Source organism: Gymnoscopelus microlampas (genome assembly GCF_963454915.1).
Source record: "Gymnoscopelus microlampas genome assembly, chromosome: 18".
NCBI lineage: Eukaryota > Metazoa > Chordata > Actinopteri > Myctophiformes > Myctophidae > Gymnoscopelus > Gymnoscopelus microlampas.
In genome coordinates this window covers 25,441,400-25,455,092 of record NC_139955.1, presented here as the reverse complement: position 1 = coordinate 25,455,092, position 13,693 = coordinate 25,441,400, and the positions used below count along the sequence as shown (strand labels likewise).

General features: G+C 41.6%; 2 protein-coding genes across 2 annotated transcripts; both read left to right on the top strand.

Annotated features, from left to right (window-relative positions):
* Positions 1–522: 522 nt before the first annotated feature.
* ndufs8b (NADH:ubiquinone oxidoreductase core subunit S8b) lies at positions 523–7,078 on the top strand. Its single transcript, XM_084086033.1, has 7 exons — positions 523–561; positions 1,634–1,679; positions 1,809–1,874; positions 1,997–2,086; positions 2,283–2,455; positions 4,882–5,010; positions 6,710–7,078. The coding sequence occupies exons 2-7, from the start codon at positions 1,634–1,636 to the stop codon at positions 6,839–6,841; spliced, it is 636 nt and encodes a 211-aa protein (XP_083942159.1). The 5' UTR covers positions 523–561; the 3' UTR covers positions 6,842–7,078.
* Positions 7,079–8,623: 1,545 nt separating this feature from the next.
* Positions 8,624–12,600, top strand: ran (RAN, member RAS oncogene family). Its single transcript, XM_084041248.1, has 7 exons — positions 8,624–8,699; positions 10,289–10,346; positions 10,514–10,598; positions 11,181–11,306; positions 11,485–11,672; positions 11,799–11,969; positions 12,202–12,600. The coding sequence occupies exons 2-7, from the start codon at positions 10,305–10,307 to the stop codon at positions 12,244–12,246; spliced, it is 657 nt and encodes a 218-aa protein (XP_083897374.1). The 5' UTR covers positions 8,624–8,699; positions 10,289–10,304; the 3' UTR covers positions 12,247–12,600.
* The last annotated feature ends 1,093 nt before the right edge of the window (positions 12,601–13,693 follow it).

Sequence of the window (13,693 nt, the reverse complement as noted above, 5' to 3'; positions counted from 1 at the left end):
CACACTAGCTCTGAAACAAACATGGATTAACTTCAACCTTCTGTATTGTTTAATAAAAAGCATTTTAATCTGATTGGTGGCCATTTCCTCATATAGTTTTAGTATATCAGAGTGCAATACACCTCCCAACCGATAGGGTCACGGAAAAAAAAATATGGAAGAAATGGCCACCGATCGGATTAAAATGCTTTTTATTGAGCAATACGGAAGATACGGGTACTCTTGAGGGCCCGTACGTAATTGTAACATTTGTGACCGTGGGAATAGTACTTTATATTTGAATTTTGAATGTGTATGTAGATGTGCGGGCCGTAAATAGAGAAAGTGCAAACACCAGGTTGAAGTTCATCCATGACGGTCATGTCAGACGACCGTCGTGTGAACCATGGCTAACTGCCACACTAAACATGGCGCTACATTTAGCCCACCGCCGGGGCTTCGGGCTTCCTCTCTTTTTCATCATCTTTATTACACAACAACAAACTGGTGCGACACACAGATGGTGCCCCTAGAGTGTGCTGATGGTTACCGCTAGTAGAAGTTGTGAACGAGCCTGCCGAGGTAAGGTAAGTGCCTTGAACTTGTTATTAATTTAAGTGTGTGGTGTTCTTTTTGTGGTCGTTTAAATAAATAAGTGCCACTCACCGCTTATGATTATTTCTTGTTACGTATACTATGTTGATAATGGAGTCAGTAATAATTGAACAGCTTGTTCATAAAAAAAAAAGAGAGAATATGTTTCAGATTAAATGATGCAATGTTGGCTTATTTTAACTATGAATGTTGACGATAGGCTACAACCAACGGAAGTGTGCAATTTTATCTAATGGGCTTTTATTTGCATGGAGAAAGTAAGTGGTGGAAAAAGTACGAAATGTTTTTACTCAGTACAAGTATTAATACTGAAAATGTAGAAATACTATGTACCTCTTTTATTTTACCTCATCTGCCAATGCACGCATTTGCATTGACAAAGCATTGGCAGATTCCGCCCCATCGTAAAATAAAAGTGCGGTGGGAGCGCGCCCTTACAAGTAAAAGTCCGGAATTGGTATCAAAATGTACTTAAAGTACCAAAAGTAGAAAGTACTCATTATACAGAATGTCCCATTTCACAAGTTTTAGTATAAAAAATGTATAAGAAATCTTTTGAAAATAGCAGATCTAAGCTCAATGCATCACATGGCAACCATTGTGAGCTTGTATCGGCTATTTTCAAACGGCCAAAAAGTGTATAGGGTTGATGTGGTTAATGTATGTTTTCGTAATAATAATCCAAATCTACAAAGTGAAACTCAAGTTTTCAAATAATTGTAGTGGAGTAAAAAGTGTAATATTTGCCTCTGTAGTGGAGTAGTAAAAGTGCTGAAAACTGGAAATATCCCAGTAAAGTAAAAAATACCTCAAACTTGTACTTAGGTAAGTACTTGAGTAAATTTACTTCGTTACTTTACACCACTGGAGAAAGTAATGGATTAGGACCATTACAAAACTATTATTCAGCACTCTCCCTCTCTCCTTATACACAAGCATGCAGACTGACAGCATGCTGACTAAACATTACTGTGCTACCATTATATCCACTGGATAATGTGACATCTGTCTCCTTTGTTTTTTTGTTTCTTTTTACAAGATGTATACTTTGAGTCTACGCTTTCTTTATTACTACTGGAGGCCAGGTAATACAATGGCTGTAGCCTACTGCATCCTTGAGGCCCAATAACAAATATTTATTAAATAATAGCTATAGGCCTACTGGTCATATTTTGTTTTATGACTGTTTTATAATCATGCCCTATTTGTGTCAGTAGGCATTGGAGTCTATCCTGGCCTCATCCGGTCTTTCAGTCTCAGTGTGCCAAGAAAGGGCTACAGTAAGTCATACACAAAAAAACAGCTATATTCATAGGTTTCTTTGTTTCGACAAAGGGCCATTATCATCAGACTTTATCTGACCACACCCTCTGTCTCTCCTTGCTGCTGTTCTTCTCCGAAGAATATGTCAACGCTAAGGAACTGCCAAATGATTGGAAGTCCATCACAGACAGGGCAGCTACAACTCTCCTTTGGACTGAACTATTTAGAGGTCTCTCTCTCTCACGCACGCACGCACGCACGCACGCACGCACGCACGCACGCACGCACGCACGCACGCACGCACGCACACACACACACATACACACACTATATTGTACTTGAACCTCATAGTCTGTACTATAATCAGTGGTTCTTTGCTTGTCTCTTTCTCTGGCTGGCTTTCTTTCTACACGCACCAACTCCAGGACTGGGGATGACCTTGAGTTATCTGTTCCGTGAGCCTGCCACCATCAACTATCCATTTGAAAAGGGCCCCTTGTCGCCCCGCTTTCGTGGAGAGCATGCCCTCCGTCGTTACCCAAATGGGGAGGAACGCTGCATTGCATGCAAGTTATGTGAGGCCATCTGCCCTGCCCAGGTGAACACATTTCTTATTCTTGCAATGAAGTAAAATTGTATGGTGTGCAGTGTGTGTGGCAATACGTGCTACGTAAATCGTCTGTCTCTCTTTCTTTCTCTCTATATTGTGTATATATATATATATTGTGTAGACAATATATATGTCACTAAGCATTATACTTTTACATTATTTATGGCAAGGAACATTGACTTATAGCACCTTTCAATTCAATGTGTTTTAAGGCATACAAACGCATTTAAAGAGAAATAAAGATATTGGACTCAAACCCACACCACAAGGGGGATTAACCCTACAAAACTGGTTATAGTGGTTATGTGACTTGAACCCACACAATAAAAATGGATAAAACTCTTGCGAGGAACTAGCCTATTGTATTAGTTGGGACTAGAAACCCACACCATAGCTTACTCTAACCCCACTAATCTGGGATTATGGGACACAAACCCATATTGAAATAGATTATGATTGTGAGTGACTCCCTAGTAATCGGAGTTGAACCAATATTTTAACACCACAAAACTGCCACAAATCATGAACTGATCTAATCTGCCCCAGGGGGCAGGGGGATGATGTGAGGACGTAACTCGAGTGGTGCTGAGTCGGCTGAAGCGGACTTCGCAACGTTCGGAACGGCGACTCGCTCGCGGGACTCAAATCCACACACCAGCCCCCACCCCCAGTATTTGAAATCAATCTATAGGACTATAAAGCATCAACAATATAGGAATAGAAAAGAAATACATTAAAATGACTATAAATAGATAATGAAATAAAGGAGGTGCCAATTGAAAAATATTTTTGTATCAAAAGAAACAAGTGTGGCGCATGGGTAAAGTACCTGTCCTGTCCACCACCATGGAGTCTAGGGGTTCGAATCCACCGCAGTGCATCCAGCTTGGCCAAGCATCTATATACGATGGCCCGTGTTCAGGGTGGGAAGCCAGGCGGGGAGGGTGATATTTATTTCAGACAGGCCGGGTTGCCTATCCAGGTCTGTGTCAGTTGTGGGGTGCAGCCGTCAGGAAACGAGTAAGCTGCGGGGGGGATAGAGTTTGTATGACAGATGGGGCAACCTCTTGTGTTTGTGGTGCCCGGCAGAAGTGAAAGCACTTTTGGAGGTGGGCCAACATGTCATTCCGATTTGGGGATGATTGGATGTTCTGTTCAAAAATATATGCCGTTTTCATGAAATAAATAGGCCCCGCCTACACTTTTGTGAATCTAATTGTTTGACGGTCATTGTCACATGACGCAAAAGTGCATTTGTGCCTAATTTGGTGGAAGAAAGAAATCATGTTTTTGTTACAAACGCTCGGTACAGCAACCTAGTTGGACCCTTTTTTTTGCAGAACACTTAGTACAAGCGGCCCGGATTGGTGAGAACAGTCGGTACCAGCGATGTGGAACACTCGGCCCGCTTGGTGAGAACAGACTACAGCCCCGTATATTAAGTTGGTGAGAACAGACTACAGCCCCTTCTATTAAGCTAGGAACTAGTTAGGCAAAAACAGTTAAAACGACAGAGGTGCGCCGTCTGAAGCGGACTTGAGCCACGAGAGGCACCGCTGAGCGAGCTCAGGCGAGCGAGTCGCCGTTCCGAACGTTGCGAAGTCCGCTTCAGCCGACTCAGCACCACTCGAGTTACGTCCTCACATCATCCCCCTGCCCCCTGGGGCAGATTAGATCAGTTCATGATTTGTGGCAGTTTTTTGCTAAACGGGCCCCACCCGCAAACTGTTTTGCGGGTGGGGCAACAGTCAATCGTAGACAATCAGAAGGGAATATGAAAAACTGACTCACATGACTCACATGACAGAGATAATGTGTACTGAATTATGTGAGTTGGCTGAGATTAGCTGCTCACAAACAGACAGACAGTCGACAGACTAGCCTGGAAATCAGACGAATCTGCCAGTGCAAAAATATATATATAATATATCTACGCAGTGATATTTGTCTGGCCATGCCAGGCTATCGACGAACAGGGGCGAAAATATAGTCTCTGCCTCCCAGCCTGTTTTGTGGGGTGACCTGAGAGAAGACCATTACAGTAGTCTATAACCTACTGGAGATAAAGTTTTTTTATTTGAGCTGAATCTGTCTTGAGAGATTGGATTTACAGTAATGTAGATACAGTATAAACATTTAGATCTGAATCCATAATTAACTACTTAAGCACTTCTGTTTGGAAAACTGGCCCTGGCAGGCAACTTGCTTCACATTCATAGCCCACTTGAGGCCTTGTATGCTATGTTCTAAAGTCAAGATACTGCTTATGCAGGAGGTCCTGTGTGTCCTCCACAGTCTTGAGGAGGTCCACATTCACACATCTCTGAGCGGCACCTGTGCAAATGTCCATGCCTGTTCTGCATGCTTACTGCTTACTTTTTATTTGTCCTGTCTCTTGTCTTCATTGACCCTAGGCCATCACCATCGAGGCTGAGACACGTGCTGATGGCAGCAGAAGGACTACACGCTATGACATTGATATGACCAAATGTATCTACTGTGGCTTCTGCCAGGAGGCCTGCCCTGTCGATGCCATTGTTCAGGTAAGCCAAACAGCTCATGGAAACTATGAATAGCTTATACTGGCGTTATAGTGTTATCGTCTTGGCCAGGCCGAAAAACTATGTTTTTGCGCCTGTGTGTGCGTGTGTGTGTGTGTGTGTGTGTGTGTGTGTGTGTGTGTGTGTGTGTGTGTGTGTGTGTGTGCGTGCGTGCGTGCGTGCGTGCGTGCGTGCGTGCGTGCGTGCCTGTATTCTTACATCCACTTCGTTCAGATGCAGGTGCGTTGGACATTGACACAAATGAAACAATCAGGAAAAACATTTCATGAACAAAAATCCTGCACACTACTCTTGCTCAGAAGCATCAGTTTATATTCAAATTGACAGCCGTTTTGTTCCCTCTGGACCTTCATCAACAGTGTCTTACATGATACCAACATCTTATATATACACCCCTTCATGTTCACAGGTGTGAGACAATCACACTCCTCTGTAGGATTGTCTGTGACTAATCAGACAATTCCAGACATGGACATGATTCTGTCACATCATGACCTCATAGACTCACCCCAACCTATTAATCTAAAAAGAAAATGTTTATGATTCCTTGGATCATGAGTCATGACATAATTTCCCATATACTGTAGTAGGCCATGCCCATTTCCGTCTAATTATATTTTCTGCCATTTAGCATTTAGTTCTTTAACTTCTTTAGTAGTGCGACAACTAAAGATAGTCTAAAACTCTCACAAATGGGTACACAATGTCTCTGCAGTCATGTGATAAACAAGTATCATTCAGATGTTTTATATTCCATTCTGAGTGGCTATCTATGATTGACTTCCAAAATTTGCAGGATGGGCCATTTTACAAACAAATGCAAATATCTTGAACGCAGCGTCCGATTTACCCCCAATTTGAATGACACATTGAGGGGTCTCTAAACAACGTAGAGAAAAATGCAACTTCACTTACACCCATGCCGTAACATCCTGACTTATTTAACCACTCGCTCCCCTCTTGTTTGTTTCTTTTTAGCTATCAATCTTGGTATTTTCTTGTGAGACTAGTCTTGTGATTCAAAGAATTACAATTGACTTCTCTGAGACATCTTTGTCTTTCATTACTTCTTCAAGGCTTATAATCTTATTATCTTTTATTCCGGGAATCCTGCTTGTGTGTTCATCCGTGCTCCCTACTTATATCCTCCATCCGGGCTCCTTCCTTGTGTTTCCCATCCGGGTTTCTCCTACTGTCTTCCATCCGATTCCGAGTACCTCTAGAATAGATTCTGCAAGTGGGGCCACCTGTTGTGATCCCTAACACACTAATGCTACAAATGTCACTGTTCAGTGAGAAAACAAACAGTGAAACAAATTAGATACAAATGATCTTATGAGACATGTGACAATGACATCGCATACTGTTTACCTGTAATTTGCAGGCAAACAGTTTCATATTGACATGTGTACCACCAAAAGCGCTTTCTCTTCTGCCCATAGGGCGTGCCACTAACGCGAAATGTTTAACTGTTTACCATAGAAACACTATGACCACCCAAATTGACAGCTTGCCCCACTTTGAGATCCATGAAAACTTTGCAACTTATACAAAATTAATTTATATAGTATACTCATACCTTAAATATATGTATAAGATGCAACATTAAAAGTTAATAAACTTGAATTATTCTTGTCCTCTCTCCTTTCATCCCTTCATATCCCTCCGTCACTCCCTATAGGGCCCAAACTTTGAGTTTTCCACTGAGACCCATGAAGAGCTGCTGTACAATAAAGAGAAGCTGCTCAACAATGGAGATCAATGGGAGGTGGAGATTGCTGCCAACATTAAGGCTGACTACCTATATAGATAGAATGACTGTTGTACAGTATCAGTAAACTGCCTTTGAAGCCAGTGTGCCAATGAATGAAATATTTTTGATTGATTCTGCAAATTTACAGTATTTAATGTGCGCTACTCTGTGGATGTTATTATTCGTATTGCACTTATTATATGAAATAAGCCCATATAAAAAATGCATGACACTGCAACAATCTATAAAGCACTTTTAAAGCATTTTAATTGACCTGTGTGACATGAATTTGTTGTAATGAGCAGCACTACTATTGGTTATTGCCTATTAAAAATCTTGTAAGGAAAATATTAATAATTAAGTGTTTTTATTGTGAAGAGCAGTGAGTGAATCAAAACCTAGTGAATACACCGAACCACAATGGAAACAAGCCCTTAGGGCTTTTTATATTATCCAAAGTTTCAGCATTATCGTGTATAATGTACCGTTATACAATAATGCTAAAAATATAACACAAAAGGTTGTACTTTTTGCAAAACTGTTAATTAAGACTTAATTAACAGTTTTGCAAAAAGTACAACCTTTTAAGTATTCAATCACTCTTGGTTATATTAATATGATGGAAAAACACAGCCATGACCGTGACCCCCGAAATAATCATATTCAAACTGGGGACCCCCACCCCCTGACAGCAAGCATGTGGAATGTAGAGTTGAGGTATTCAATTTTGTGTGACTCGGTTCCCCACAGATAAATAAAAAAGCCGATCTACAAGCTCACAACGACTTGCTTTGCGAGGCATTGTGAGCTTGTAGATCTGCTATTTGCACAATTTTTGCCTCTTTCTTATATTATTTGACAATTTGGCTAATGTTTGACCGTTTTTTGTAGTAGATTGTTGATTACTTTTGATGCAGTACATTATGCAGTACGTCGTTACGTATTAAAAATGTCTTAAATGTCCTTAAATTGTCACTTCACTGTCATCTGGGGACCCTCCCAAAATCATGGGGGGGCCCCCCTGGGAACCCGACCCACAGGTTGAGAACCTCTGACCTACAGTACATGTCTTTGTGTGGCCAAATAGCCAAAATTATGTAACGTATGATGAAATGATGATGACTGTCATGGCAATACGTATGCCCAGGCCAGGATCACAAACTCTCTGTAGTGTCGGTCTATCCTCAGACACAACATGATGATAATATGTGTTGTATTGCTTTTATTATTGCACCACAAACTCTGCGTTAGGTTTGAATGACTGCACCAAAACAAAAAGCGGCAGCGCTGCGTTTCTTTCTTTTTTTAAACGGCTGAGACGGTGATCAGTGTTGCCATGTCGGCTTATTATAAGCGACTTTTGGGCTTGTTTGTCTGTGAAGTTGCTTGTAAATTATTGCTAGTTGCGGCGGGTTCGGGGTTCCGGTTGTTTGGGCTGTTTCTAATGTGTAGTTGCTTATTTGGGCTTGTTTCAAATTGTTTTGATTATTTTCTACTATTATTATTTTTCTAGTTTCAGGTTTAAACAATCAATTTCTGTGTTAATTAATTTGTCCACGGACGGTCGGACCCCCATCTGAAATTATAATTTGTGCCAGGGACCCCCGTTCCAGATTTATGTTGTTAAAATGTTTCAAAAATATTCCATACATTAAGCACTTTTTAAAGTTTTAAATCTACAAGATGTACAAGCTCACAACGCGACGTATTTAAAGTAGGTTTAAAGTGCTCTTGGCCTAGGTCGCCTCTTTTGGGCTTGTTTTCCTAGACCTGGTTGCTTATTTCTCTCGCAGAACCTGGCAACGCTGATGGTGATCATCACGTGATAAGGGCGGAAACAGGCTCATCAGTCCACGCCGAATCTCCCGCGAACGCGGCCATTTACTTCTCTTTCCCCTTCTGTGTGCAGCAACACCGGGTGAGTTTCAGTAGCGCTTCTTCTCATACCTTGAAAACCATTCACATTTATATCTGTTGCGATCGCTGAAGTAACACCGTAAGTGTCCAGAAAGCCAGAGGCAGGTTTTATTAGAGCTCCAGGGCCGCGCCGAGTCATCATCCATACCATGTGGGACGTTATTTATCTGCCTGTTGGTGTTTCTGATGCTAACTGGAGGGTGGTTTATACTTGGTTGGTGCGCCGGACGGTGTCGCTCACCCAAATGAGCAGATCTACAAGTTCACAACGCGACGCGATGCGACGCGTTGTGAGCTTGTAGATCTGCCATTTTTCTGGGTGTTCGACACGGCGCGCCAACCCAATACAAATCATACATTCAGGCATTGGCAATATAGCGCGTGAGACTTCATTTATACCACTTTTTTTTTGACAAAAACGCGTATTTTTAAATTGTTTTCCAGTTGATAAAGGTGTATTTTCTTGTTGAGCGACATACTTGTGCGACCAAGTGTTAGTAAATTAGCGTGTTAGCTTCCATGCTGTTGAAGCTAACAAGTTAGCGCCTCATTTCGTTGCATTGTTCTTTACAATTCTTCTACTTTGTCTTTTCCCCCCCTCGGCCTGATATAGGATCATTAACCTTTTAGTGTATAAGTCAGTGACACGTTAATTTATCAGGGTATGTGAGATTTTGAGGTCCTTTATTTTGTCATCTATGGTGTCAGGAACGTTATTTTACGCTAAAACAGTCTGATTGTTCCAGTCGAGCTGTGAAAAAGTGCGGTATGTATGGCGCACACTGCTAGCATTGGGCTAACGTTAGCAATGTTGCCATATCGGCTTTTTATGAGCGGCTTTGGGCTTTTTCTGTAAAGTTTCTTATAGAATCGGGTGGTTGCGGTTTTTGGGCTTGTTTCTAACGTGTACTTTAAAAAAAGAACAAGTGATTCTCAAATATTTTGATGTTTTGTGCCAGGTAACTTTTGTATTAGAACGTAAAAAAAAAGTCAAATATTCCACATTCTATTGCAATCGTTTTTTAAATGGGGTTCGGAGCGTAGATTGGCTATTTTCCAATGCATATAGGTTTAAATTGCTTATGTGGCCTAGTTGCTGCTTTTGGGCTTTAATAGACCTGGTTGCCTATTTCTCTCTCAAATATGGCAACATTGCTAACATTAGCCGCCTAGCTAACGAGCCTCTCTCTTAACGTTAGTAGGTTTGCGGGTGGTTTATTTCTGAGCCAGGACGGTCTCCCTCTCTTTAAACAAACAAGGTTTCATTAATAACTGTATATCGTGTCGGAGGGGTCCGGGGTGTGTAGGTAATTGGCCTGCGTTTGTAAAAAATGTCGCAATGTGTGTCATGACTGGAAAGGATGGAAAAAATGCTAGAATGAGCTCAAAGTGGCCAAAATAAATTGTCTGTCTTACTGTATAGCGTCCTAAAAACGACAGGAGAGTGTTATGAAATACCGTTAACGTTTTGTGCTCGTTTTGTTGTTGGTCTAAAAGTTGGTACGAGGCCATCACGCAAGCTAACATTAACATTGGAGATGCTGATGATCTGACTAACTGTCCCGCCTTGGTTGTTTTTGTCTACTCCAGATCACCTGAAATAACCATGGCAACAATGGCAGAAGGCGAGCCAAATGTCCAGTTCAAGGTAGATATTTGAGCCAATGGATGAAAATGTGCTTGGGTACATCATGTGAATGGATTTGTTGTTCATGATGTGCGTTTGGCTACCTTGCTGGCTAAGCTAACTGCAACTTTGTGTAAAACCAGTACCAGCCAGTTTATTCTGACTTGGCCCACTCTTCTCCCTCACAGCTTGTGTTGGTTGGAGATGGTGGTACGGGAAAGACTACCTTTGTGAAGAGGCATTTAACAGGAGAGTTCGAGAAGAAATATGTGGGTAAGTACCGCTCTCTGAATGAAGAGGTCATCAATACAATATGCAGTTGGTGGCAGGCCACTGCCATCTTATCTCAACCAGGTTGACAGTAGTCCAGTTGCATGCAGAGCCAATAGACATAACATCCCACCTGGGCAGGACAATGATTTTTAAATCGGTATACACCGTTGAAAAATGTATTTGTTGGGTGTCCATGTGGGTATTCTTATTCAATTGAGCTATCGCGATATTGCATCATGCTTGACATACCAATGGCAGTTGTGAACATCAGAAGTGTCATGGTTTGTCCACACCAAAGTTCATTCCATGATAAGGATGCATTCAAAAGAGAAGAGATGGGGTGTGATGTGGCTAAACTGGGATTATAAGACAGACGGTCGGTGTGCATTAAAAAAGGTCTGCACTGGTAAACAAGCTATGACGTTTGTTGTTAATTAACATCCAAATGTCCTAGTGAATTCTCATTAAGGTACATGGAACCAGCACAACATTTGAGTGTTTTCAACATGCCAGTGTTGGCGCATAGCTATAAGCTGTCACACTGCTAAACTACTTGAAGAACTAATGTTTTCTTTCCTTCAGCCACCCTTGGAGTGGAGGTGCACCCTCTGATCTTCCACACAAACAGAGGAGCCATCAAGTACAATGTCTGGGACACAGCTGGTCAAGAGAAGTTTGGAGGGCTCAGAGATGGGTACTACATTCAAGGTACTTAAGTCTAGTTAATCAAGTTATTAGGAAACCCTAGTGTCCTCATGGCAGTATTTTGTTTATATTTGAGTCCTATTCATTGATCTGTTTCAGTCATCTGTATATGAGTAATGACATTTTAGTGGTTTAGGTACTACAATTTTGTTATCTCCTAACCTGTCTTACCTTCCCACAGCCCAGTGTGCTATCATCATGTTTGACGTCACCTCTCGAGTCACCTACAAGAACGTCCCCAATTGGCATCGTGATCTGGTTCGTGTTTGTGAGAACATTCCCATCGTCCTCTGTGGCAACAAAGTGGACATCAAAGACAGGAAAGTCAAAGCCAAGAGCATTGTCTTTCACCGCAAGAAGAACCTGCAGGTAATACTTGGTGAATGTATACCAAACAGATGACTCTACATGTGATTACCCAGACATGCATTTTACAAGTTACACATGACACAGATCTGACTTGCCCGTAAAAGATCTCGTTTGGTACCCCTACAGTACTACGACATCTCTGCCAAGAGTAACTACAATTTTGAGAAGCCATTCCTGTGGCTAGGGAGGAAGTTGATCGGTGACCCCAACCTGGAGTTTGTGGAGATGCCCGCACTAGCTCCACCAGAGATCCAGATGGACCCCTCTCTCGCAGCGCAGTATGAGCATGACCTCAAAGTGAGTATGGCTGTGCTGGTACTCTGACCATGAGCAAGGGCTTGTTTGAATAGTTTAATGGTTTGATTCTTAAGGATTCATTTCTGATTCATTGTGACTTATTAGCCAAATTCAGTTGTGTTCCGGGGAGAGAACTTTCCCCCGGTGTTAAACTGGATCCAGAATCATGATTTATCACTGCATAAATGCCATAGGTTCAGTCCTGAAGTTTGTCCTCCTTTCTCCTGTCCAGGTTGCATCAGAAACGGCGCTCCCAGAAGAAGACGATGACCTCTAACCTGTTAACCAATGTGTCTCCCCACCCCACCCCCACGTGGACAGAAAGTTGTTGGAGTTTTGCCCCTTTACTGTAAAATCCCGTTGAAGATTTATTTTTATTTTTGAACTTTTTCTGTTTGTGTTTTAAAAAAACGAAAAAAGTTACCGAAGAGTTAGGAGAAAAAAAAAACTTGGCGAAAGTTGTGGTTCTCCAGTTTCACTGTATGACACTTAGCGTTGTTGGCATACGTGCTGTTCTAAATCAATGACCACCCTCCACTGCACTTGACCAGCTTCCATAATGCTGTTGTAAGGCCTACTGGATGCACCAAGGGGAATAAACTTTGAATAAATAAAAACATTATCAATATAACATGTTTTGATTTATGGTTCATTGTGCACAGTAAAATTAAACTAGGGATGCACTGATATGGACATTTTTGGCCGATATGATGCCAACATTTAAAATGACAATTAAGCCGATACCGGTACCAGGAAAACAAATAAATCTTCACTATAAAAAATAACATAAGAATCTACCGCTTGGTAGGCTGCAGATGATCAACATGGCCAGCACAAAAATGATGCTTCTCACCCAACATAAATATCGGCCATTGCCATTAATGTTAGATTCCGATTTTTACCAATACCAGCAAATACTGACCGATATGTGGCCGATATATCAGTGCATCCCTAAACCTTTTTATAAGTGTATTTGTTAGAACTTGCACTGTTTGTCATTAGATGGAGGACAACCCTGAAATGGCATGTATACGTATCGATGGTTCTCAAACGTTTTCATGTCAAGGACACTTAAATGAATATATTTGGCTGTGGATCCCCATCAGAAAATATTTTGTGCCAGGTGCCTCTACAAGATTTCTGAAAATGTTTAAACAATCTTTTTTTTAAAAAGACAACATGTGGTGAGCATGTAGATTTTCAGATAGCCTATGAGTGGCTGAACTGATATTTATGATATATTGACTAGTTTTGAGGGGGGATGGGCAGGGACTGGATTTCTGGAACCCCCTCACGGACCCTGCGGCCCCGGTCCCTATTTTCAGAGACTGTGCTGTAGATGAATGGGAATGAGACTGGCAATGCTGCCTGATGTAGATCTCAGACCCGGAAAGTTGATGTATTAGCTAATAATGCCTGAGGGCACATGGTATTTCATAGGAACCCTGTAAAACAGTCAAGAAGAACGCCCTGTACTTAATTCATCTCGTGTTTTCACTTGATCTGGCTTGTTGCTGCGCTGTACTCATTCCAGGGGTAGGCTTGTAGCTACTTGCTTGTCCAGACAATTACCACCAGGTGTCACTCGTGTCACACCTCCAACTTTACACAGCTCGGCTGAGAGAATTACATAATTCCAGTGGTGGAAGAAGTACTCACATTTTGTACTTGAGTAAAAGTACCAATACCCATACCACACTATAGAAATACTCCGTTACAAGTAA

What these genes read in the sequence shown, in the direction of transcription:
- ran (XM_084041248.1), top strand. Translation starts at nt 10,305, where the DNA reads ATGGCAACAATGGCAGAAGGCGAGCCAAATGTCCAGTTCAAG. An exon ending in AGATGGGTACTACATTCAAG is followed by an intron (nt 11,307 to 11,484) that starts GTACTTAAGTCT and finishes ACCTTCCCACAG; the next exon opens with CCCAGTGTGCTATCATCATG. An exon ending in AGTATGAGCATGACCTCAAA is followed by an intron (nt 11,970 to 12,201) that starts GTGAGTATGGCT and finishes TCTCCTGTCCAG; the next exon opens with GTTGCATCAGAAACGGCGCT.
- ndufs8b (XM_084086033.1), top strand. Translation starts at nt 1,634, where the DNA reads ATGTATACTTTGAGTCTACGCTTTCTTTATTACTACTGGAGGCCAG. An exon ending in TGTGCCAAGAAAGGGCTACA is followed by an intron (nt 1,875 to 1,996) that starts GTAAGTCATACA and finishes TCTTCTCCGAAG; the next exon opens with AATATGTCAACGCTAAGGAA. An exon ending in AGGCCATCTGCCCTGCCCAG is followed by an intron (nt 2,456 to 4,881) that starts GTGAACACATTT and finishes CATTGACCCTAG; the next exon opens with GCCATCACCATCGAGGCTGA.